Raw genomic sequence first — 25869 nt, forward strand, 5'->3', positions numbered from 1 at the left:
AAGCACTTGTGTACCAAAATGTTCTACATGAGTCATGTCTGAAATTGAAGGCAACAGGCTTTTCTTATCCCTAGAAACCACAGACCAGCAGGTTCAGAGCTCAGAACCCCAGAGCTGATGGCCTTGTAGGCTTTCCTCTGAAACATGCTTTCCCACTGATCCTGCCCATCAGCCATATGGAGCTACCTACTGGAGAGAATTTCTCAGGAAACAATTCTCCTGGCCTTCAGTGAAAGATCTGAGGTTTAGCCTAGGAGGTAGTTCCAAAGCAGGAAGGATGCTTTACACAAGAGCTCTGAGGAGTCTTTTCTCAGTTGAAATGGACAGATTAGTCAGAAAACTGTCTTGAAAATGGAGAGTCAATCTGACCATCCCTGACCTCTGCCCATGGAGACTCCCCAGAACCTAGAGACCAGCTGTCCCGTCCTCATACAGATTTTGAGGGCCAGATGTTGTCCAGGATGCTGGTTCTTCAGAAACCTATTGCACTGAGCTATGCAGAACTCTCCCTCCTGCCCAGTCCCTGGAAAACAATCTGACTCAACCAGTTACTGCCAGATTCTTGACGTCAGGGCACCTTCTTCCAGCACATGACCATCGAGTAAGAGGAATACAACAGCAGAACCCCCCAAAACAACTGGAAAGTGCTTCTCAAACTACAGCACTAACTGCTTGTAAAGGAAATTAACACAGGTACACTTAAAAGGGGATTATGCCCAAAATATTTTGTTTTCCTGTCAAACACATCCATCAGCAGCACAGAGGCACATGCAAGCCAAGCTAACAACCTTCAGACTACACAAACATCACCATCTTTAGTGGTGACACCTTCAGCTACACTATGTAAAAGGTCTTGGGGACACAAAAGAGTTTACTTATTTCTAATAGAAAATCAAACCACAGAGCTAAAAACAAGCAAACATGAGAGTATCTGACTACTTTTGCTGTCGTCACTTCCCCTTGGCATTGAACAGAAATACAAAGCAGCCCCACTTTGCAGCCATGATAGTATCCCAGCACATGCAGGTTTAACTTCAGTAGATGAACAAAGGTATTGAGCAAACACCTGTTTCAGACTTTCTGCCCACAAGTTCCAATGGTATGTCAAAATTAGTTACAAAACTTCCTTTCACCAACTAATGTACTATCACCCTTAATATAATGTCACCCTTTTGCAGGATCTTTCATGTGAAAATTAATACCAAAGCCTTCCTCCTTGACACTGTGGTTCCCATGGTACTTTCCTCCATATCCATGATGCTATCAGCAACATCCTGGCCAGATCACTGTCGTGCAAACTATGCTCTTTCCACCCCTAGCCAGGCAGGAAGGTCCAAACAGCTACAGAATCCTACACTTTCTGACCCAAACAGCAAAGCCACACACATCACCACCAACAGCAGTACACTGTGCCCTGTCCCAGAGGTCACAACATGCAGCATTTGGGTTCAAAAACATCTTGTGATCCTTCAGTCTAATATGATCGAGATTGCTCCTGGAGATGCTCACATCCTCCTGACAGGGGACTGAAGGGCCAACACTTAGCTCCCTTCTATCTTCTGATTCAGTCCCAACTCACAATTTGCACACCTGGCTACCACTGGTCACAGCACAAGCAACTTCCACCCACAGAAACCGACCCTTCCCTGAGCCACCAGCTGGCACCGAAGAGGCAGGCCAACGTAAGGGACAACCATAAAGCTAAACTTTCTCCAAATCTTCAAAACTAACATCACCACCTGCCCAAGATTCAGCAGGAGAAGTTTCAGGACCAAAAGGCTTACTTTTAATAAAGGATTACCAAAGTATCCATAACAAGGCTTTAAGTTACAGGTTTAATGCTGCAGCCACTCTGTCAAGACCATCTACAAACCTTCCTCCAGCATTTGGACAAAACACAAATCTGTGGACCACATGAGGCCTCTGGATAGGGAAAAACTGGAAAACCAAGTAAATTCCTTAGCCCAGGTCCTACCACCTCCAGGCACAAGCACATACTTTTTGTTTCAAATCATCACAGGGCAGGAGTCACTGGCTGTAGCCCCTACAAAGCTAAGACCCAGCGCCTGTAACTGACCTTCAATCTACTTAATGCTGTGCAAAAGACTTACAAGCTCCTAATCCCACCTCCACAGTTCAGAAAACTCCTTTTTGCCCCAGATGCAACAGCTTTGATCCAGCATCACTCCAGGGACTTACCTTCCCAAACTGCTCAAAATATTGTTTCACATCCTCCACAGTAGTGTTCACAGACAGACCACCCACAAATATCTTCTTCGTTCGGGTCACCATCTGGAAAAAGGAAGGACAGGAATTCACCACATAAACCCAGAGCGAGCAGAGAACAAGACTCAAAAGGCCACTAACTGCCCTCCACTGCTGGGAAGTGCCTGCCCCTTTTGCTGCAGCTGAGCTTCCACCTTCTTGAAGCCCTCTGGCCAAATCCGTCCCACGCCAAACCTCAATTCATGCTCTCGCCCTCACGCCACCCCATCATGCTTGCCAGCACCCAACCACCACCTCACCTCCTTCTTGGACTTCATATTACCAGCCTCTCCCCTCACTAACCTGCTGCCACTCCCTTGGCACCGTCACACCACCCTGAAGGTGCCAGCACAACTGTCCCCTCCCCACCCCAGCCCTCCAGCTCTTCCCGCAGCCCTGCCACTTTGCACAGCCAGCCTCCTCCAGGCTCCCCTGGAGATGCTGCTCTGCTTCCCAGAGTGGAAAGACGGGCAGGAGGCCTGCCAGCACAGGGAGGCTCCCCAGGCTTCACCCTCCTAGCTCACAAATTGCAACGCATCCAGTCTTGCATGGAATAAGCCTCATTTCACACCCACTGCCCAGTCACTTAAGTGGAGCCTGGTCAACTCCCAGTTACATCTCTTTCGCCTTTGCAAGAAAGCAAAGATCCCTCTGCCACTTGTCACTCATGCAGCTGGGACAAGGAAGAAAACTAACTACCCTGAGAGGGGCCATTGCTGCCAGGCTGAGGCACACCAACAGCCTTTGAACCAGCTCTCCAGCTGCATCCTCCCCTTAGCTGCTTGGCTACACCCCTGCTCTCAGAGGAACACATGGTCCTAATTACCCCAAGGAGCACAGGGCTAATCCGCAGCAATTCCCTGGCTTGGAGAGCAGCCCATTCTAACACTAAAGCACCTTCTGTCACCAAACTGCTTAATGGAATTAACCCAATTCCTACCATGTGCTTCCTGGCTCCAGTTACTCAGGATACCTGCTCACCAATTGTTCTCAGTGCCTGATCCCCCTACTTCCCTCCCGGCACCAGTCTCCTCTTCCCTCTCTGATTCTCAGCACTGCTTCTCCCCAGCTTTCTCTCATGACAGCTCTTGGAACAGAGACTCTAAACTTAAAAACTCCCATCCAAGAGCAAAGTTAAAGGGAGATCCAAAGTCTACAGACCATCTCCAGCGGGCTGCTGCAGCTTCAGTTAAAAGTTTCTCACTGCATGCCTAGAAATAGTTCCTGCAACTGTGCATTTTGAAGCCTTTCAATTTCTCTCTTGTGGGTAAAGTCCAACACCAAACGCCCTCTGCCTTTTCCAGTGCTGAAGCACACAAGGGCATTTCACAAAATGAAGTCCTTCTCACTCTCTCTCCCATACACCTATTGTACACACACAAGCACAAACAGGACCCACCTTCCACCAGTATCACATCACAGCATGGAGCTGTTCTGTATCTCCCAAGGCCTGAAACTTATAGGCACTGGCCAAAACCTCCAGAGGCCTAAATTATACCCTGGGCAGCATTTATTTCACCAGCTCTAACTAGCGCATCCTAAAGTATAACTGAGAGGCCTCCCAGTTCCTCCAGTGACATGCAAGGCCCCAGCACTGCACTAGAAGCCTGACAGGAGCACAGCACATCACAGTGAGTCCCGAGCAGACCTCAGGAAGCAACTCTGTTGCATGCACTGGCAACCTTGCAGCAAAGGACAAGATTCACCACCATGAATTTTGTCCTTTGGGGTGGCAAGGGCTGCCCGCAACGCTTACCTTGGGCTGTGCTCGGCGGGGGAACGCTACCTTTGGGTCAATCTGAAAGAGAAGAGATAAAGAACAGGTGAACGGGCTTGTGCTGGGTTCCTCCATACACACAGCTGCCTTTACCCACATGGCACCGTGCTACAAACCCAAGGAGTCTACCCCAGGCACATAAAATGAAGCTATTTGCAGACATCTTTCCCTCTTGGTGAAGTGTAAACAAGGGTGACTACAAGTCCCAGCATGCAGCGGTCTGTCTCTGGCTGAGCACTGGTCAGACGCACACGAGAGCCCATCACATGCTTGGATTAACGGGCTAGGCTTCACCCTCCCACTTGGCCTGTCCCTGGGTGCCCTGCATCACCAGCCTCATATCAAAAGTGCCATCTTCTGCCTTTCTGCTCTCCCCCTCTGCCTACAAGTACAGAGCTCACCTGGGTAGGAACAGGACAGAAGAGAGGCAGCACACAAAAAGCCAAGCACTTCATCCCACAAAACACAAGGTGAAGAAATAAAAGAGCAGACAGGATGGCACAAATGAAAGCAAGGAGCCCAAAGCCCCTCAGGCTGCAGAGGCTGTGGCCACAGGGCAGCCTGCTGCCCCTCTCCCCAGCTTGCGCTGCACACAATGGCGCGATGTGTCCCCTCCCCAGGCTGAGCCCTCCATTGTGCCTGTTCAGCTTCTCTGTAAACCTGCTGCCGGCCGGAGCTGCTGTCCCCATGCTGCCATCCAGGTGCCGTGCGTTGTGCTGGGCTCAGCAGGGATGAGCGTGTGCCTGCATTGGCCTCACACCACCACAAAAGCCGGGACAGCACTAATGCAGCTGCAAACCAAATGCCCACGAAGCCTCCTCTTCTCCTCAGCCACCATCTCTTTCTTTACAGCCTATTTTTACAGCAACTCCTGTAAAGTTACATCACATCAGGGATGATCCAGGCCTACAAATCAGCTTACAAAGACCTGTGGTAAAGGCAGGTCTGGCTGATCTCCACACTTGGACAGGCTGCAGCTGGGAGGGCAGCCTGGGGCGTCCCAGCAGCTCAGCAGCTCAAACAGCCCAAAAGGAAGCTGTGTTTCTCCAGCTCCTCTCACTGCCTTGTTCAGCTTTCCAGTCTGGCCGCCCTCCCGTCCCACGTCCTTTCACTTGTCACACAGCCCCAAAGCTCGGCCTCCCGGCGCCCTTCCACCAGCTTCTCTCCCTGCCTTCCCCACCTCCATCCTGACTCACAGCCTACAACATAAATAAACTCAGCACGTAAGTAAACAGAGGCAAAAGTGAAGAGCACAAATAAACTCAAAAATAAACCTCCCTCCCCAAGCTCCAATCACCAGCATATTAGCATACCCTCCAGTGCCTCCCTGGGGTATCTGAACCGTTCCTCCACTCCCCATGCACACAACCAACCCCCCCACCCCGCTTCCTGGCTAGTGCAGACACCCACAGCGAATTCTGAGGACAGGGGACGGCAGGAGACCAGGAGGTTGATGGCAGATAATAAGCAAAAACAATAATCTACTGTCTTTTACTTCTCAGCCAGTGTCATTCAGCTCCTGCCAAGAAGATGCTTTCATACTCAGCAATGCTAAGCTCAGCCTCATTTTCTCATTACCCTGAGTGTGATCAACTGGGCAGAGATAACGTGTCCTCCTGGCTGGAGGGAGCAGGCAGTCATTTCACAAATTCTTCTGCACAACCAGCTATTGTTGCAGGTAGAGGGAGGCCAGGACGACTGACTGCAGGGGCAGCCCTGAGAACATGCAGAGGGGAGCAAGTTCAGTGCTGGACTCAAGTTACTCGAACTGGACTGCGCCTTGGTGGCTGGAGTCTTTCTAATTAAAGCAAAAGCACTGGTACCTTATTCCCTCATTTCTAGTGTTAAAACAAATAGCCCTGGAGGAGTTGTGTTTCAGTGTCACCCACTGACGTAATGGATCTTTTTTACAAACCTAGATAGAAATCTGCTAAGTGTTAGAGCATTCAGGACTGCTCAGATTGTATCCAAAAAAACAAAACCCTGAGACCAGGCTGCAGTGAGTAGAAGTCACTTGAGCACAAACTGCTTCCACTTCACCTCGCAAGGCCTTGGGGATGAGGAATCCCACTGATGTTTGCAGGTGTACCAGTGAGCTGGTTGGGCTCCTCAGCAATGCTCTTCAGGCCATCTATGGCACAGTTTCGTAGCTCAGCTCAGGAAACTCCTGCACTAAGCTGGCTGGCTGGTATTGGCACCCCAAAGCAGGGAAAGGGTGGGTAAGGATCCACCAGACCTCAGGACGGGGTTTGTTCATTCATTGCACCTTCGTGGCTACCTCTGATCCATTGCTCTGTGCTGCCCAAGAGCCACAGATCATAAAAATCCAAACTCGACAAAAACTCAGTAACAACAACAAAGAAACAAGAGAGTGACCCAGCACCACCAAGCCTGCTCTTTCCAGAGTGCATAAAGGAACTCATGGCAGTAACCAGCTGCAGCTTTACAAAGTCACACAAATCTTTTACCTTGAGACTGCAAAGCCAATTCACATAGCAAGCATTTTCATAAATAATCCTGTAGGCTGCTGGTATCTAGCTTACAAACAAAGAGGAGTCACAAGAGCACAAGGTTTCCCCAGAGAATTGGGCCAATAGCCCTGGTTAGGGTACGAAGAACTGGAATACAATAAAGCAACAAGTTGGGCAAACACGGTCTATCAAGTGCTGCTTGCCAGGAGACACCAAGGCTCAAGAGAAGGCTGTCCTTCAGGACAGGGCATTTTCCTGCAAAGTTTCATAAAACCCTAAATTAGGATTCAGATGAGTCTGTGTCATTTAACCCATGACTCACAGCAAAGCCTTTCAGCTCAGCAGGGCAGCAGAGGCTCAATGTGGTACCACAAGACCAACCTCTCCAAGGTAAAACATCCCAAAACACCCGGCCCAGCTGAAAACCACACTAAATAAAAAATAAAAAGGAATGGGGGAGAGGATCAAAGTTCCTAACAAAAGAAGGGCCCTGCTAAAGCTGCCCCCATTCTCTGTGCGGCGCCGGCGGGGCGAGCAGAGCAGATGCAGCAGGGAATTTCAATGGCTGGCCGGTCCCCATGCGCCCTGCGCCACGAGGCCCTTCTGTTCTCCTGCCGCCCATCCGCTCCTGCCCTGCCTGTCCCTCCCCGCCCTCCTGGGCTGCAGGGTGGGCTGCAGAGCAGCTTCGCACAGGCAGCAGCAGCGGTTCCCGGAGAAGAATGGAGACCGTGGGTTTCGGTGGACTCCTGGCACCAAAACGCTTTCAGAACTAATGCTACAACAGCCATCCATCACTTGCCTTTCCAAGAGGGGTATATGCCAGCCCACAGACTCATGATGGGACTAGCTGAGCAGACACCATGTTTACATAGGCTAGTAGGAAGAAAAAAAAAAAGAGAAAAAAAAAAAGGGGGAAAAAAGAAAGCCCAGGGCCCGTTTCAAAAGACTTCACCATAACCCTCCCCCAGAGTAAAACTCACTTTACATCACTCCTGAAAAGAGGAGGGCTGGGAGTCCTGGGGACCCAGCCTTGGCCAGGAAGGCTGGGGTAGGTTTAACCGGGAGCTCCCGTGGGGAGGAAGGACCTGTGCACATCAAAGGGAGCGATCCAGGCAGTTAAACAGGAACAGACATAAATCTTGCTGCAACTCACGCCGTAAACCCTAAGAAAGGGGGTCTCGCTCTCCCGCCCTCTCCCTTCTGCCAAGATAAAGGCTAGGATGTGTGAGCCACACGCTACAAGAAAAAAGGTTGCATGTTTGGACTTCTCAGCAGCCCATACCCGGAGCCAGAACATCTCCCCTTGCTGTGCCACCCCCTCACAGCCCCCGCCACTCCCCCATCCCTACCCTCACCTTCACCCCAGGGCAGCAGTAAGGAATTCAAGAGAAGACAAGTCACTAAAACTAAAGGAAGGGACCTCCCACTCAGACACCTCACCCCCACCCCCCAAAACGGCCTGCGCATCTCCCGTGGGCCACTGACTTACAAAGCTGGACCAGTCACGATCCAACACTGACCCAGGGAGCCACCGAAATCTTTCTGCTGGCCCAGCCAGGGCTCCTAATCATCCCTTCATTTGCAAGCGAGAGCCACAGCCACTCTGAGAGGTCAGTGGTGGCCCACATGGGCGGGCGCTGACGACGCTCAGAGACAATAAAATCTCAAACCTCCACGACCGTTACAAAAACTTCACCGGGGAAACCACGGGAGAGTCTCTGGGGCATGCAGCTCAGAGGCTCTCTGCTGAGGGGAGGGTTCAGGCCTCCATGGCTGGGGGGGGAGCAGGGCCTGGGTGCTGGGGAACAGCACCCCTGGGGAGGGAACAGAGCCGAGCAGCAATGGGGGAAAGGAGTGGCTCCCCTCTCCCCAAACACAGCCACATCCATTTCCTAATGTGAATGCTCACCCCAAATGCACTCAGGTGTCCCGGCTTCAAGAGGGCCACAATTCCTCCTTGGAGGGACCTTTAGATCAACGGGCAGGAGGAAAACCATCCCTAGAACCTGCAGACCCACACCAGCACATCAGCCCTGGGTCAAAGGAGGATGGCAGCTAGGCTAGCCACCAGTGAGCGGGACACAGAAAGGGCCGACTGATCCTTATCAGGAATCTACAGCCTACAACCTCCAACTGGAAATCAAACACCGCAATAGGCGAGCCGGCTGCTCCCCGCACGGCCGCTGCACCGGCAAATACACCCCTGAGATGAGAGAAGTCATCTCACCGTCTTGGAGTCCAGTTCATGTCTGGATTGGGCCAGGACCTTGTCGACGCCAGCCTGGTCCATGAACGTGACGAACCCGAAGCCCCTGAGCCCCGCAGCCCGGGCAGGAGAGGGGATGCGGAGAGAAGAGAGAAAGTTGGTTAAAGTGGCGGCCGGGCCGCGGCAGGGGCGAAGGGAGGCGCGGGCCCAGCCTCTCACCTGGATCTCTTTGTCAGCGGGTCCCGCATCACCAGGCACTCCTTCACCTCGCCGAACTGGCTGAAGTACTCCCGCAAGCCCTCTGCAAGCACAGCGCCCACCGTGGGTGTCCCAGCCCGGCCCGGCCCCGCCGCCCTCGGCCGGGCTCGGCCCCGGCCCCGGCCCCACCACCCCCGGCCCCGGCGGCAGGTGCGGTGCCGCCGCGGCGCTCACCTTGCGTGGTCTGCCAGCTCAGTCCCCCGATGAACATTTTGCTGCGGGAGGAAGGACAGAGCCGTGAGCGGGGCCGCGCCGGGGGGCCGCGGCGCCCCGCGGGGGTGGTGGCGGCGGCGGCGAGGCCGGGCGGGGAGGGGAGGGCGCGGATCGGCCATGTTGGCAGCGGCACCGCCGCCGCCGCGCCTGCCCGGGCCGGGCGGCCGGGGCCGGGGGGAGGGGGCGGCCACGGCTGGGGCCGGGGCTAGGACCGGGGGGGGGGAGGGGAAGGGGGGGCGATGGGGGCGGCCGGGGGCGGCCGCCACGGCGGTACCAGGGGTCGTGCGGAGAGTCCGGGGAGGCGAGGCCGGGCTGGCTGCCGTCTGTCTCCATTCGGACCTCTTCTCCCTGCGAGGAGCGGCGCCGCACTCCCGGGGCAGATGAGCGCTGGAAAAGGGGCCGGACGGACAGGCCATGCTGCCCCCTCCCCCGACCCCTCTCCGCCGGGCGGGGAGGGAGCGAGGGAGGAGGGCCCGGCGGGCACAACCTGCCCGGCTCCTCCCACCCCCGCCGGCCCGCCGGCCGCCCTGCACATAAAACCCGCCGGCGGCGCCGGGGCCGAGTACCGGGAGCCGCGCCCGCACAGCGCTGGCGGAGCGCGCTTGGGCACGGTAGCGGTAGGAGCAGCCCGAGAACCCGCGGTGGCTTTGTCCCCTGGCCACGCCGCCCGCACCTGCCCTGGAGCGGCGGACAAAGGGCAGCGGGTTCAGCCCCGCCGCGGCGGAGCCAGGCCAGACCTGGTGCGCTCGGGGTCTCTGCGGTGGACCCCGGACATCCCCACACGCTCCCCGGTGTGTCAGCCGCCGAGCGGGCGCAGGCACCGGGAGGGTTAAAGTCGACGCGGGATGGGCCCGGGACTGGTCCTCGCCTCGCCCTCGCTTCTGCCCTCCCTACCGAGGGCGCGACCGAGAGGCTGCCCTTCTCGTCCAGGTACCCCAGCCGGGCAGCAGGGAGCCTCGGCGCCTGTACCTGAGGCGCCTTTCCGGAGCCCCGGCATCTCCGTGCCCCCTCGCAGCCCGCGAGGACGCTGCGGGGTTCAGAAGCTGCCCGGCCTCAACGCTGCCCGTTCTGCACAGCAGTGCCCGGGCTGCACCGGCTGGCGGGCCCCGAGCAAAGCTGCTGCCGGGCACCGCGGCAGAGCCCCGGCAGCGCCAGGTTCGCACGGCCCAGCCTGCTCCCGTCTGCCCGCGGCTCGGCCGTGGGGTGGGGGGGCTGGCCCTCAGGTCACTGCACAGCTTCTTGGCCGTTCAAACTGATGGAGTCGGGCCAAGCTTCAGCCTCTCTCCGTTGCCACACAAGTTCATCCACATGCTGATGGCTTCTGGAGCAGGTCTGTGCACTCTGCCTCTGCTCTTGGGCAACCCGGCCCGGGTGGCTGGAGGAGCTCAGCAAGGAGATGAAGTGCCTGTGAAGATAGTCAAGGAGTGTTGTAGCCTCTCCTGACTGCGCTGTGTACTGCTTTAAGGGAAGGCACTTGTTCACATCTGTGGTATACGAGAACAGTGCACAAAACAGTGACAGGTGCTGTGAGCCCCTCTCACTGCAAGAGGGTATCACAGAGTCCCAGGTATGTGTCAATGTGCTGCCAAGTACTCCCCGAAGGCATCTCTAGCTTCAGTTCTTCCAGCACCAGACTCCTCTCTACTCTCCTGCTGCCTAGAGTGAGGTATTGGCAGCATTCAGGTCAGTGCCATCCTCATCTGACCTTTCTTCCTAGTCTCTCCTGACTGCATTTCCATGTGCCAGTACACCTCATGTCCCTCCTGGAGAAGAACCAGACACCTTTTTTTTAATGACACTTTGCAATGGTATCTTTCAGTACATGGGCTCAGCCTGTGGCTGCAGCTCTGAGTTAAATTCATCTTCTGTCCGTTAGCTTTGCCAAACCACCATTCACCCACTCCATTTCCTGAGCTGGGTCAGTGACACTGTCCTGTCTCCTGGCCCTGTACCTAGGCAACACAGTTAACACCAGAGACTTGGTTGCCACCCCTGGGCACTGAGATACACAGCATCCCAGCTGTGGCCACAAAACAGCTCAGGCTCCCACTGCCACCAGACAAGGCTGAGCTGCTGCTCCAGAATAACCCCCTTGTCATTCTGCAGGACTGAAGTCACCACTTTGGGTGGAGGTGCCCCGAGAGGCAGCTGGGCTGGTGCTGAAGAGAAATATAAATAACAACTGCAGAGGTGGTACTGCAGCTGGCACTGGCAGGGAAGGGCTGCATGACCTGTGAGAGCAGCAGTGCCGAGGCAGCAACCTGGCCCTCTCCCCTTGTACATCCTGAGGAACCAGGAAAGTGACTGAGCTGTCAGAAAGCCACTGCTGCTGCCTGCCACACTGCCCACACTCACTGCTGTTGCACTGCCTCCTGGCACCTGCTCTCTCTGATTTGGATGGCTAAAGCTCCAAAGGGTGAACCAACATTTTCAAGTCACATGGCACAGGTTTTATGCTCCATAATTGCCCAACAGTACTAGAAAGATAAAAAGAAACAAGAGTTTGGTGTTGGATATGCTAAAGGATAACATCTCTTGGTTTACTACCAGTGCATTGCTATAATTTTAAGTGTGTGTTATTTATAAGACAAGTAAAGTAGGGCACTCTGAGGGGCAGTGTGAAAATGCTTCATTGTATCTTTTGGGTTTTTTTGCATTATGCTTAGTATTCTATTATCTTTTCCTCCACCAAAATACTGCTGGAGGAGGGAGAACAGGATCAATGTGAGTTAACATCTGTGAACATCATAGGAAAAAATAGTGAGCCTGCAGGAAGATCTGGATGGAGGATGTGGTTGGACTTGCATCACTAGGAATGACACTGCACCATGTAACTTATTCCAAGGCCCTTTCCAAATCATACAGGCAGTACTCTGCATTTCCACCTTAGGATCCCAAAGTGCTTCACAACTATCAATTCATTTATCTGCAACACAGGAGACAGCGAGTCTTGAAAAAAAAAAATCAGTTGATCAGTGACAGTAGGAAGCTTTCCTCACAGAGAAGTAAATGTATAAAACTTTCCAGACCTTATGATTGGAAAGATGATCTGCTGAATATAAAATAATGCAGTATTGTGTTCCTGGGGCTGCAGACAGACAGCTGTAGTGCCTCTGTGGCTGCTGCTGAGAGGTTGCCAAACACCAGCGAGATTAACAAAACTGCTCAGTTTTCTTGCTGCTATTCAGCATCTCGTGTGTGGTAGAGTGACACTATCAAAATCATGTCCACTTCCTGCTGAGGAGGATGATTGGCAAAGCTCTGCCCAGCACCAGTGGCAGACACTGGAGTTATTCATGGCGAGAGGGAGGTTCCAAAAAGTGGAGGTTAGGGGAGGAGCAGGGCAAAAGCCGCCTCTTTTCCTCCCTCATCATATGAGGCTTAAGGAAAGACTGTGTCTTGGAGACCTGCCTCTGGCCAGGAGTCAGCAGCTGGGTACTAGGAGAAGTTTCACTTTTCATTTAGTGTAGACAGTTGATAAACAAACTTGAACTGGAATTCAGATCGTTCTTGCATTGTTTGTGTTTTGATGCTGCACACGTAAACCTGAAAAATATTAACTGCAGCTCGGCAGGCAGCCTGGGGGCAATGCCAGTCCCTGGCAGCAGCTTCCAGTGGTGCTGGCACCTGTTTGGAAGGGATGCTGACCCTCTGGAAAGGCTGATGGCAAAACCTCCCTGGTAGCCCATTCACGAGGCAGCCAGGGGTGCCTGCCTTGATGGGAACCCACTGCTCAGCCATCTCCTACCTGGCAAGAGCTGGCTTGGGGCAAGAGTCAAGCACAGATGGGGAGAAGAGCTATTTGGAGAAACTTCATTATTTAGCCTCCACTCAGGCTGGGGGGACAGACAAAGTCAGTCACAGGAGGAGTGGAATAGCTGCAAAGGCACCAAGGATTTCTTTGCTTCATATAAGAAACCTCACAAAGCAAGATTTGCAATGGGAAAACAGATCACTGAAGAACAGGGAGGGGGAGAAATAGATGAGAGTAACAGGGCTGTCTGCAGGACAGGAAAAGAGAAAATAGGTGTGGGTGAATAAAGAGCAGGAGAAACAGGAGTATGAAGAATAAAGACAATTGGCAAAACTGGAAGGAAGGAGAGAGGAGGAGACCATCCCAATCACCACAAAGCAGCAAGAGGGACTGGAGTCTCAGAACACAACATCAAGAGAACCTGTAGAGTAGTGAATCTCTATTCAGAATAAAGCGACAAAAGAGGAAAGGTCTCTGAAGGACAGTTGGAGAATGCAGGCTTCCACTCACTGTCCTGGAAATGATGGCTAAGGGAAAAATCAGAGAGCTCTTCCTGCTATTCTCCCTCTCCACAAGCTCTAAAAACTATTACGTGGTGTCTAGTCTCCATGATCCTATCTAAATCTGTCCAGCAAATGAGGGAGGAAACATTGACTGCTCAGCTCCAACACTGGAACTGCTCCGTGCACAGAGAGCACCCAGCACCACACCAGCCTGAACCCTGCACAAGAGCCACCTCTCTACAGCAGTCTGCAAAGGGATCCCCTCTCTGAAAAGAAGATGAAAGCATTTTCACTTCCCATTATTTTTTTTTTCCTTAAAAAACATCCCAAGGATTGCATTAAAGTGACAGAAAGTAACAACAGACTTGACAAATGAGACCTCTCTCCTGGAAGGTGCCCTGAGCTCCACCTTCACTCTAAACTCTTAGTTACCATTTGTCACAGACTCTCATCAGTTGCTGCTTTCTGCTCAATCCCTGCTCCTACCTAACCTCTCCCCAGTCCTCACTCCAGCAACCCAAATCAGACTTTCCCACAGCATCATTGTTAAGAGGCTCTTTCCCAGCCCAGAAGTGGAGCATTGCCTCCTGTTCTTCCCCTCCTTACCTGGAAGCTCAGAGCTTCTAATGAAGTGATATAGAGGGACTCATTTCCCCACCATTAGATGAAAGAGAGGATGGATGCAGCAGAAATTCACCAGATGTGCTAGACTGTTTTAAAGACTACCTACCGTTCCTTATGTTCATTGGCACAGAAGGCTTAGATAAAGGTTAGATATAAGGAGAAAGGTTATGAGGAGAGAGCTGAAGATGGGAGATGTTGACCAGGGAGGCCAAGGAATCCCCACCCATGAAGATTTTTTAGAACAAAGTAAGCAAATACATGGTTGGTGCTAGATCCTATTTTGTCCTTGCCTGTTGGAGAGGTGATCTCTGGCTACCATTTTTAGTTCTCATTTCTACAGTTTCTTCATGAGGAGAAAGGACAGAGGGAGTTTGGAGTAAAGGAGGCAAAAGTGAGGGTTTGTCTAATAGAAAGGGGAATTCTGAGTGTGATCCAATGCATGAATGCAAGCTAGAGAAGAGAGCAGTAACACAGAGAGCTTTAAAGACTGTGGTCCATGGGCACATGTCAGGGCAAGGATCAGGCATGGGGCCAAGCTGCACCAGCCACTCAACAGGACTGGAGAAAAGGTCTGTGACTGAGTCAGGTAAATAGGGGCAACAAAAAAGGCCTGGGTCAGGTTTGAGTGCATCAGTCAGCACGATGGTTGCCAGATATCTTAGACAAAATGGGGCTCTGCATTAACATTTGTACAAAATATCAATGTTCTCTATTCAAAATAGAATCCTGTGTCCCAGTAGGATGCAGGGAGTAGGGTGGTGATGGGGAGAACCTCCCCAAACAGAACACCACACCTGAACACAGCTTTTGCAGTGTCTCCCTGCAGTGACACTGCTGGGTGCCTTACAGCCCAGTCCCTTGGTCTCCAATAAGCAGCTTCTCAGGCAGGGCCTGGTAATGCTGCACTATCAGTTGATCTGCACATCCTCTGCAGGTCTGACGCATGTGTGAATTATTCATCCAGGGCTGAAGTCAGCACCATGTCAAGGACCTCTAAAATCGGCTTTAAAGATAGCCAAGACCAAGGCAACAGGGGAGCAAGAGAAGAACAGGGCTCAGGGGAAGGAGGGCTGGATCTGAGGTGCTTGGAGACAGAAACTCTGGGTGCTGGCACTGTCCCAGAGCAGCACCTAGAAGGAAGAGGCACTTACAGGAGCAAACAGAGAACTTTTGGCTCAACACAAAAACAGGAGCTGAGCAAGCAGAAGCTGTTTCTTCATCCCCTCTTTCAGGATATAATCGATTTCCTACCTCTGCTACAACAGTCACACTGGCTTTTAACTCTCCCATTTCTTCAAGACTTAATTTCTAATCTAAGCTGATGGGACCTTTGCTCCATAAATCCCAACAGCACTTCTCAGAAAACAACTTCATAGCATCCTGCTACTAGGGGGGGTGGGGGGGATGTGGGGCGTGTGTAAAAGTAACTGGGACTACACTGTTAAACTTACCAGCACAAAATTGAGAAGGTTTATATATTATTTGGAGGAATGAGCAGAAAAGAGCATCTTTAAAATCCAGGGTGCATACTGGAGGTCCTGAGACAGGAAAGGCTGAGACCAAGGCAAGTGCTCAGGACAGAAATACACCCTGTAAATCTCCTTAAGCAGCTCAGCCTGTCCTGGTTCCTCAAGGTTTTGCCAAGGTATTTTGTTTGTACTTGTCACATGACTTACATCAGGCATCACATCCTAATCAAGGCAGACACCAGTGTCTTCCCAGGCAAAGCTCTCATCCTCAGATTGCAGGAGCAGCTTAACTGCTTTGTGCTCATAACCCCTGCCTGAGCCTCCTCCCTGCCCGATGGAGGAGGCAAGAGAGGCTGCCAGGGTCCAGGTGCACTTGGAGTCATTTCTGGTCATTCTTCTCTTTGCTGTAGACTATTCTACAGCAAGTCACAAATTCACCCAATAGGGTGCATGTAGAACTGGTTTTCTGCAACATTGTACCCAAAACTGGTGTTCTGGGGCTGAGACTGGTATCTTCCAGAGGGGGAGGGTTTCCCCCTCCACAGGCCACAGCATCTTCACTCAGGCTTACAGGCTCCCAACCCTTCCAGTCTAGGGAATGTGAAATGGGGCAGCATTTCAGCTGCAACAGAATCCAGCTGCAACAATTACACCAGCTCTTAAAAAAAGTTGAGTTTGCAACTGAAAAAGGCTCCAGATCCATCCTTTGATACCAAGACACAGTGATACCCCTGCCCACGGACCCAGCGAGTTAATGTCTCGCAAAAGACAAGCTCTGATTCTGCGCTGCTCATAGTCTAGTGGGAAATATTTTGCTCCTGCTGCTACTTGTCCATTCTTGCATTTGTGTCTTTTGCTCACTTTTCACAGACTTTAAGCATTTATCTTTTCACGCCTTTGCCTGCTCTGGATTTCCCTCAAGGCTGATTTTGCTAGATCAGGATTCTTATGCCATTTTCTTTTTCTTTGGTCCTAGGCAGACCTTTACCACCTGCCTCATGCCCATGCAGTTCCACATGCAGAAGTAAACTGAGTCACTGACCCTTTTCCCACCAGGAGCAAGAAGTGATTCACAAGCTGTATCCCTCAGAGGTCCTGGCTGGCTGGTGGCCAAACTGCCACAACAGCTAAGGACCAGCTCCCTCCAAAGTAGCTGTCCAAGACATTCTTCAGCACAAAGCTGAGAGGCAAGCAACTCTGTGAAAGCAGGGGGATGCAGAGAAGCAACAGGAAACCTCTCTCACACTGGAAATCAACCATATACATTGGAACCATCCCTTTATTAAATTGTAATATAGTAATTGCTGGAATCCAAAGTTTCTGTCAGATACATGTAGTAAAATGGGAGCCTTAACATTAAAAAAAAATAAAATTAAACCCACTCCCCCCCCCAAAAAAAACACCAACAACTAAACCATGATCACCAAAGCCACAACCTTAGGGCTCCTGCAAAAATGAAATCTAACTCCATGTTTTAAGACTTTTTAGTTCCATCTATCTGCCACATTCCTGATGGATAAATGAGCAGATTCTGCTCCCCTATTTGCAGGAACGCCCAGTGCAGCTCTGGGGACATCAGAAGAGAGGAGTCTCATGAGTTGCACTGGAAATAGTAGGATCATACTCAAGCTTCTGACATCCTGACTCACTGGACTTGTAATCTGATTATACGGGTGTTTTTGGGAGCCCTGTGTAGTATATCCTGCCCTGCTCCAGCATTTCCCCTCTGGGGATCACCGAGTCTGCTGCTTCGCAGGCACACTTGGGGTTTGGAAACTGCTCACTTGCGACGGATGGAAACACTGAAGCATCTTCCAAAACTACCTGTCAATTTTGAGCATTTGAATCTAAACCAAGGAGATGCAGTAAATATTCCTCTTTTCAAAGAAGGCCCAGGGAAGCTCTGGGCACACAGCATCTTCTGCCAAACAAGCATGTGTGGTGTCTCGAGGTGCACAGCGAAGATCTGTGTCTCTTCATACATAGTGGTGTAGGTGACTAGATTGAAAGTGTAATGCTCAGATAATCTCTACCCTCCCTATGCTTTTAGCTGCAATAGCATCTTGTCCTCTGTTTACTGGTGCTTTGCTAGACACCAAGAAAGCTGGTACAAGCATTCTCCTGTCTCATAAGTTACCATGTTCTTGTGACTTCAAGTGTATTTAAAACAAATCACATTTTGGAGGGTGAATCTGAAAGAGCCTCTCTGGTGTTTGAAGAAGCCTAGGCATAGAAGAGATGTTTGCTGGGAGAGCAGCTCTGGAGCCAAGCGAGTTTTCGAAGCAGGAAAGCTCCTCTTACACACTTCTGCTAGGCAGACAGAAGGTGCTCAACCTCGTTGGTGATTCTGGAGCCCTGAAAGCAGCGCAGCGTCTGGTAAATACATTCCCATGTGCTGGGGGAACAAGGGATTGTGGGAGACAGTGTGAGATGGGGAGGGATTTACTGCAGAACAGAGACAAGAAAATCAATGGAAGTTTGTTCAGCCTTACTTCCCTTTAGGGTTTGTTGCTCTGGGCTTGTTTTTGTTTTAGTGAGGCTGCACTAGGAGAAATTTTGGGATTTTATGCTTGTGTTGCTTTAAGGACAGGAATGCTGGAAAGGGAGGTATTTGATACCTTTGCCGCTAATTACAGTGCAAGCTCCCAGTGTCCTGACAATGCCCTTGTCCCTGACCTGGAGGGGCCTCACTGTCTCAGGGTCAGATGTAATTTAGTTTTAGGTCAGACCTGGGACTCTCCTGCCAAACTAACTGCACTTTGTTTTGAAGTAGAAACCATTTACTAGCAAGTCTGAGACCATCAAACTCATTTCACTAACGAGAAACAGGAACAAAGTGCAGAGCCCCAGAGGATGAAGGTCAATGTTTGACACGAGGAGAGTTCAGCTGCGTCACGAGGGAAGGGGCTGCTTTGCCCACTGAGCCTCACAACCACGTGAGCTTGGACCCTCTGCTCCCTTCAGTTGACCATGTTTATTAAAACAAAAAATATTTATACACACACACATATATATAAATATATAAAAAACCCTAGGGACCAAGTAAGCCATACCAGTCCCTGAGAGGCAAAGCTAGCCCCTTACCTTAGAAAGGGTGCTGCATTTCATGGGAGGCTCAGGAGAATGGAGCTCTTCAGCAAAGCTCGTGAGTTGTTGGCGCTTCTCCTACCTCTTCTCACTGATTGGCCAGATGATTTGGGCCAAGAAAACTCTGTTTTTCTACTTGAAATCTGAAGCTTTTCTTCCCTACCTAAACAAAATATTTAAAAATGCTTTGAGGTCTTTAGAGAGAACATGCTGAAGAAAATAACCCAAAAGCTGTAAAGGGAAATACTTTTTAACTTCCTCTGAACAATCAGCACTCTCTAACTCACAAGGATTGAAGTATTTAGTATTTTTTCAAACAGATTCTGAGCTGATCTTCTTCCCCCTCACCATATTCATGGACAGAGATTATACTGTCACAATACCACACAGCATTACCTGAAATTAACTTGTGACTTGAACTGTTCTTTACAACCAGTGGATTAGCCCAAGAGCCCATGTGCATTTTCCTTGTGCTCAGAGGCCCTGCCCTTTTACATCTACATAAACACAGCACTGGGTTTGCTGAGGCAAAACCTACCCAGAGCACAAATGTCTTTCTACTCTGCCCACCAGTGTGACAAGAGGCCAGCCTGCTCTTTGTGCCAATTTACTGAACAATAAAAGTTTTTTACCAGCAAAGGAAGGTTCTCTGTCCAACTCTACGAACACACAAAGGAGACAGACAAGTACAGATCCAAACATGCTCTTTGGGAACAGTGAAACGGTCAGCTGTAAGTGCTGTCCACAGCTGAGGTTGGTGACCAGATGCAAGAGACCACAGCTATAGCAAGAAAAAGGACTGCTAAGGGATGTTCCAATCTTTCTCTCATAAAAGTTGACTAGAAGTTTGCAACACACCCTGATGTGTGTTAATGCTTGTTCACTGCCGTGCTTGACAGCTGCAAGGCAGTGTGCTAGAAGGAATTACCAGCCCCACAGACTTCCATATGAGTTCAAAACGTAATACCCCCATTGTCAGACGCTGCAGGTCCCTAACTGCATGTAAAACCCAAATCGCTCCTCTCACCATTGGTGCCTCTGCAAATAACAAATGGGCTTCCAAGAGCTCATCTTAATTGCCAGAGCTCTTTGTGGGACAAGTCCCAGCTACCCAAGAGCCGTGTCCCTCCTCCGTGACTCACTGAGGAAGCCACGTGTTTCAGGAGCGATGCAACTGCCGTGTACCAGAACAAGGCTGTGGAGCAGAGCAGATAGCTTCCTTGGCAGCTGGCCCACAATGTTGCAGCTTGCTCCCAGGAGAGATTAGAGGGAGTAAAAAACCTCATTGCCATCAGAGCAAAGCTCTCAACCTGCTTCTACCAGAGATTTCTCGCAAGAGCAAAGAAATCCAAAAGTGTCTCTACAAATAGGAGGCTGCGGGAGCAGAGAGGAGATAACCCAGTTAATGTCATGCATACAGCTCTGCTAGCACAGAGCACTGAAGGACAGGCAGAAGCTCTGAGCAGAGCCTGTTTTACACTGGGAAGATTACATGACCAGCATCTGGACAGAGAATTGCCTTCTATAGAAAGTCACCCAAACCCCACATCTGCAACTGCAAAGCTTTCAAGTGAGGTTTTTAAATTTGGGAGCTGAACAGCATGTAATATATTCCATCCTCCAGATGACCTTATTCAAGCCCATTTTTTAATTTTCAAGGCACAATAGAGGATAGAAGGTACTCTCAGCACTCCAAGACAGATGAAAGTACAAACTATTTGGACTCAGACTTCGTGTGCTTTTGGACTTCCTTTGCTACCTCAGGTGTCACTACATCTGCATAACCCCTGCAGCAAAGAGGAAAGGAGGGGGTTTTCACTGGTTTCAAGCAAGACTGGGCTCTGCCTATAGACAAGGCAATTTTCTGTCTATGCACAGAGGACTTTGCACAGACAAGCTTTTTCCCAAGGGCATAGCAGAGCCCCTTTCAGAGATAGCTTCCAAGGCTGGAGCTCCTGTGCTGCAGGGCATGATGCAGGCTCACTCCCTAGAGCAGCAGGCTCCAGGGGACAGAGCCATAAAGACCATGGTCTGCCCAGTCAACCGTACAGAGGTCATCTCCTGTCCTCTGCTTCACCGTCACAGAGGCAGGGCTCTGCAAGGTGGAGCACGGAGCTCTGGGCAGGGCTGTGCGGGCGGCAGCCCAGCCTGGGAACTCAGGAGCAGCAAGGAAGGAGAGGATGCTGGAGTGGAAGTGATTTGAATTAGAACAAACTGGCTGCTGAATAGAAGCTTTTATTCCAGCATGGAGAAGGCTTTGTTAGTCAAGCACATGTGATGCACAAAAGCCTCCACTTGAATTCATTGAGTTTTAATTGGTTCTCAGGTGGGGGAGGAGATGGGTGTTAGGAATTAGGGATTCCTTAAAGAGGCAATATCATTAAATCTTAACGCCTCTTCCCTCTCACCCCCAGCTCCGGCTTAGGAGTCTGGCCTCATTCAATTGTCTTATGTTAGAGAATCAGAAAAACTGAGGGAAAGAAAGGGTGGGAGGGGGAGTCACTAATAAAGCCTAAAGGGAGATCAATGAGCAAGGAGGGTGAGGGGCAGGAGAAAGACTGGAAAAAAAAGAAAGAGGCTGCTTGGGGAGAGGAGGGAGGTCACACAGGCAGGGAAGGCAGGAGGACCTCAAAGGAATGAGGGAAAGAGAATGATGCCATTCGAGTTGGGACTTTCTTTTCTCCCTGCATTACTCCTTTTATTGAACACTTAAAACTTCACTTGGAGATCCTCTAGCTTGGCTCTTTGAGCCTGTGCTCCAAAATAACAGTTGATCACTACACAAGGAAGGAGGCAAATCCTGGGATGGGCATGGAGTGTGTGTGTGCACGGGGAATGACAGCAGTGAGAGAAACCTACTTGGAAGGACTTTGCGAGAGCTGCTGCTTGTTTTGCCAGGCACAGCACATTTCAGACAGAAGTTTTGTTACTTTAAGCCTGCTGCAGAAGTAGCTGAATCAAGGTCCTTATGAGTGAAAGAAAAAGGGAGTAAACAGGAGCTAAGGAGATTTCACAGTCAGCATTGTAGGAGGTACAGCACAGTGCCCAGCTTATGAAATGGACTCTGGGCTCCTGCAAGCCAGTCCCTGACAGACAACTGCTACACTGTCACGGGGGACACACATCTCATGACTGCATTATGATTTCCATCAGTCCAGTACATCACAGAAGAACGAATTAATGTGGTTTTACCTATTACATTTGGAATTTATGTAAGTGAATGACAGACCAAACACACTGCCAGCAAACACCAACTCAAATGCATTTTCTTTTAGAGTTCCCTCTAAAGAAGAACACTGCTTCTATATTTAAGCCAGACAGTTTATCCTGCATAAAGCCACACACAGCAGATATTCTTTGCAGGAATCACTGCCTACTGTTTTGCCATAATTCTTCATTACAAAATTAGACTGCACTATCTCTGCTTATACACAGCATGGCACTAATCTCCCCCAAAATAGGGGCACTGCAACTGATTATGATATGGATTCAAATTGGAGGTCTCTGACTTCTCTTCAAGGATGGTGTGGGATGCTGTAAACAGCTATTCCCATGGTGGCTTCTGAGAGACTCTTATCCAAGTCACTTGCTGTGGTGTGAAATCTGAAGGAAACACAAGATCCACACAGCTGTGGTATAGGGTAGTCCTCACATACACATGGGTTATTCATGTATTTCAGAGCATGGTGGGGGGGAAAGAAAAACCAAACAAAGATCAGTGAATTCATCCATTGAAAGTGTCATAGGCTCAAGTTTTTCAAACCCCCTCCCTGAAATATGAGCTTAAGTATCACTTAGAAGTGACAGAGAGACTCAAGTCTCATCTGATCCTTAACTCCAGCTAAAAGCAGACCTGGTGTCCACCTGGAAAAGGCATTTGTGAGCAGTGGGCCACGACAGTGCCTGGCACCATCTACACAGAAAGCATTTAACCACACATAGAGAAGAGCTAACATCACTTGCCTTGACTTTTAAGTACTGCAAAGTTTACACTCTGACTCTGCCAAGCTGCCTATTGTCACTGCCTGACCAGTGACAACCCATGAGACCCCTGCCCTACAGAAGCAGCAGGGCTTTCCTCCAACTGAGGATTCTGTACTGGAAGGCTCATGTAGGAAAACACAATCAAAAAGGTCCACAAATTATGTTAGAGATACATTTTCTTTTCCCTTCTAAGTAATTTTCTTGTATGCTTCAGTTCTCCTCACAGTGCACCTGTATTGCAGGTAGCATACACACTACAGACATTTCTTTTATCTTTGGAGTTTGCATTAAGCCACAGGCGTGATTTCAAATGATATCTGACTCACTGAAGCCACCAGCTGCTCTTTAAGGGCAGCATTTGTGAGTCTACCTTATTGTGCACAGTTCTAAATATGATCCCTGCCTCACCAGGAAGCTGCATGGCTCTGCAGAGGACTAAGCCTGGCACCTTTTTCTACAACCCTGCATTCAGCCTTAGAGACAGCACAACTCCTGGGACTAGCTTCCCAGTAACAGCGCAGCAAAAGGCTGTGGAGTAAGGATGGGCAAGGTCACACCTCCAAGGTTGTTCCCTGTATTTATCCTAGACTTGTTGCCCTGGATGCATTTGCTCTCCTCCCAGCAGTTTTCTAGTAACAGCCTTTCCTGTAATTGTTTCCTGCTCCCTCAGATAGGTTCACTCTATCTTAATGCCTCAGTGCTGAAGTATTGGTTTTCCTCATACCAACCTTCTTTCTCAACAGCCCCCTGTTTTAGGGTCAGCCCAAATGCCATTTGTGCCTTTGGAAAGAAAAAGAATTAAAACTCTGAAGCCTCCCAGTATGCCCAAGTATCTTGTTGCTCTCCTGCCGCTTTCTGTAGATGCCTTTTGTAGCTGGGATCCTCCTGCAACATTTTTCCTAGCAAGTATCGTTTCTACAGCCTTTTGGTATGCGACAGCAGGCACTTCTGAACTGCTTCACTACACAAGCCACAGATTTGTCTGTCACAAACAGTGTCAGTTACCACAGCATCAAATTTGCTGTGTGCAGCAGGTCTCCTTAAGACTGCCATGAATTAAAAATTGTTTTGCTACCTCTTCTCAATGCCTGATGGAACAGGTTCCTCAGCAATCAGCAGTGGCTTTGGGGCAAAGTGTGACTGACACATCTGTATCAGCTATCCAGTTAATTTTATTCCCCACCTGTTTTGTTACATTAAACCTCAAGATGCTCGCTATATTTCCTCTTTTCCAAGCAGGAGAGATAGCAAGACCATCTTGTCAGCTCCAGAAGAAGTTTAGCTATGGCTGCTCCACCAATTAGACTGCCTTTACCTCACAGGTGCTCCTGTAGCCAGGAGATTGCTCCTTTCTTTGCAGGCACTAACATCACACAACAATCATCAGCAAAATTCGGCCCCAACATGGTACCTCTGCCAGTTTCAACAGGGCCTCAACAGGTCTGTCCTGGGCCAAGCTACTGATCAGGCAGAAGCTTTTACTTTCTGTTACACTCTGTGAAAGGGCAGATTGATGTGGCTGCTCACATGGCTTCAAGAACTATAATATGAAGACCACCTACAGCACAGGGCTTTACAGAGGCGATCAGAATGCTTAGCAGAGAAACATGCTCTGCCCTTCTTGGAAGTCACCGGTTTCTGCGCCAATGGATGAGCCCTTGCAATGACTTTGAGAGCACCCATCCTTTGCTCTGTCGATGGCCACATCAGTATCCTGTGCATAGCCCAAGGGTTTCCTGTGGCTTGCCCTGCAGTGAGACAGCTTGCAGCTACCTGTGCTTCTTCATCTGAAGCTGCAGCCCCCCAGCAGACTCCATATGCAGGCTCCTGCCCCAGCCCACCCCGGGGCTGTAGTTGCTGCAGGGCTGGCATTGACAGCTCCTCTGGGTCCCAAGGCCACATCCAAGTTGGTGCAGGAGGAGGACAGAGCTGCACTAGTGCCGGGTACCACACATTACAGAGACAGAATGAGGCTAGGATGACTAATGAGGGGAGCCAGCACTGCAGCTTTCCAGCCCAGTGCCTTCACAGGTTCCTGTGCGAGATGGAAAGACTTGGCACATTTATTGGTGTAACATTGCACACTTCCTGCTCCTTACCTCTGCGCAAACTCACACCTCCATGGCCTTACTACCCAGTGGACCCTGCTTGGAAAGACCTTCACAAACACAGATCACTACTGATAACACACAAGTTACACACTGTGAACTTCAGGGGAGTGCTCTGCTACTCCAGCATGCTTGCCCGTTGCTCCTAAACACGTTATTTCTCTGAATGAAATCAGTGCTCCAGCTCCTGTGTTGTGACAGGTAGGTAGATGAGGAACACTGTGGCTTTAAGAAGGTCATTTCCACTGTCCTGCCGGTGTAATTAGCCTGCTAAAGAAAGGGCAGAGGCTGGAAATTGGATTGAGCAAACCAGGCTTTAGCCGTAGGATGAAGGCAGAGCCCCAGGATTGTTATGTTAATCACCTGAGCTCAGCAGTCCCTGCCCTTTAAACCAGTACAAACCCAGCACCTCTCTGCGAAGCAAACCCAGCCTCGCTCAGGCCCCAGCCGCCCTAGGACATCTCTTTCCACCTCCCGGGATGCAGGGGCCACCTGGCACCAGGAGGGGATCCCCTGCCTGGCCACAGCCTCAGCCCGTGGTCACACAGCTCCCCGGATCCCAGCTGCCAGCAGGGCTAAGACTAAATGGGGGTCACGGCTGACACTGTGAGCTGATGGGCCAGGTCTGCTTTACACCAGCTGAGGATCCAGCCCCGGCCGTGCTGAGTCAATAAGCACGTCTGAAAGCACAGATTGCTTGCTGCTATTTCACCGATGAAAAACAGCATGAAGAACAATAGGCCAGATTCGTATCCGGCATAACAAGGGTTGCAGACAGTGGAGCTGCAGGCGGTTCAGTCAGGTGCCAGCCCCTTTGCACGGACAGCACAAGCCCCCCATGTCCCTGCACCAGCAGATCGTGATCAAGCCCGGTGTCTTCAGAAACAGAGCCACCAAGTTAATGCCAGGGGCAAGTCCTGGGCAACGTGCAGAAGGGGACAGCCGAGGGGATGGCCAAGTTAGTGCCAGGGACAAGTACCGAGGGTCTTGCACAGGACATGGCACAGCTCCTCGGCCTGCCTCTGCACCCTCCTTAGAAGTACAGCCACACTCTGCACCAGAGCTGTCACCTGCACCAGGCACTGGCTTCACCTCCAGCACCAGCTGGTTGCAACACCAAAACAAGAGGGGCTGCACAAGCCAGCCGCAG

General features: G+C 50.7%; 2 protein-coding genes across 6 annotated transcripts in view; one reads left to right on the forward strand and one right to left on the reverse strand.

Moving 5' to 3' along the window:
- MSI1 (musashi RNA binding protein 1) overlaps nt 1-9815 on the reverse strand; it is a 29176-nt gene extending 19361 nt beyond the window's left edge. For 2 of the 5 annotated variants that reach the window (XM_054172780.1, XM_054172781.1), the window contains exons 1-6: nt 9465-9815; nt 9152-9192; nt 8939-9020; nt 8741-8825; nt 4022-4063; nt 2200-2292 (exon numbers count right to left, since the gene is read on the reverse strand). In XM_054172780.1, coding sequence (XP_054028755.1) covers nt 2200-2292; nt 4022-4063; nt 8741-8825; nt 8939-9020; nt 9152-9192; nt 9465-9523 — 402 coding nt within the window. In that variant the 5' untranslated portion in view covers nt 9524-9815. Of the gene's footprint in view, nt 1-2199; nt 2293-2964; nt 3054-4021; nt 4064-4702; nt 4795-8002; nt 8071-8740; nt 8826-8938; nt 9021-9151; nt 9193-9464 lie in introns of those variants that run through there. The other 3 variants (XM_054172783.1, XM_054172784.1, XM_054172782.1) reach the window with 3 other exon arrangements.
- A 220-nt stretch (nt 9816-10035) lies between these two features.
- LOC128898543 (uncharacterized) overlaps nt 10036-25869 on the forward strand; it is a 44989-nt gene continuing 29155 nt past the window's right edge. Inside the window, exon 1 of the mRNA XM_054173279.1 lies at nt 10036-10345. Within this exon, the coding sequence (XP_054029254.1) occupies nt 10036-10345 (310 nt within the window). The remainder of the gene's footprint in view (nt 10346-25869) is intronic.

This window comes from Dryobates pubescens, chromosome 25 (assembly GCF_014839835.1).
Source record: "Dryobates pubescens isolate bDryPub1 chromosome 25, bDryPub1.pri, whole genome shotgun sequence".
In the NCBI taxonomy this organism is placed as follows: domain Eukaryota; kingdom Metazoa; phylum Chordata; class Aves; order Piciformes; family Picidae; genus Dryobates; species Dryobates pubescens.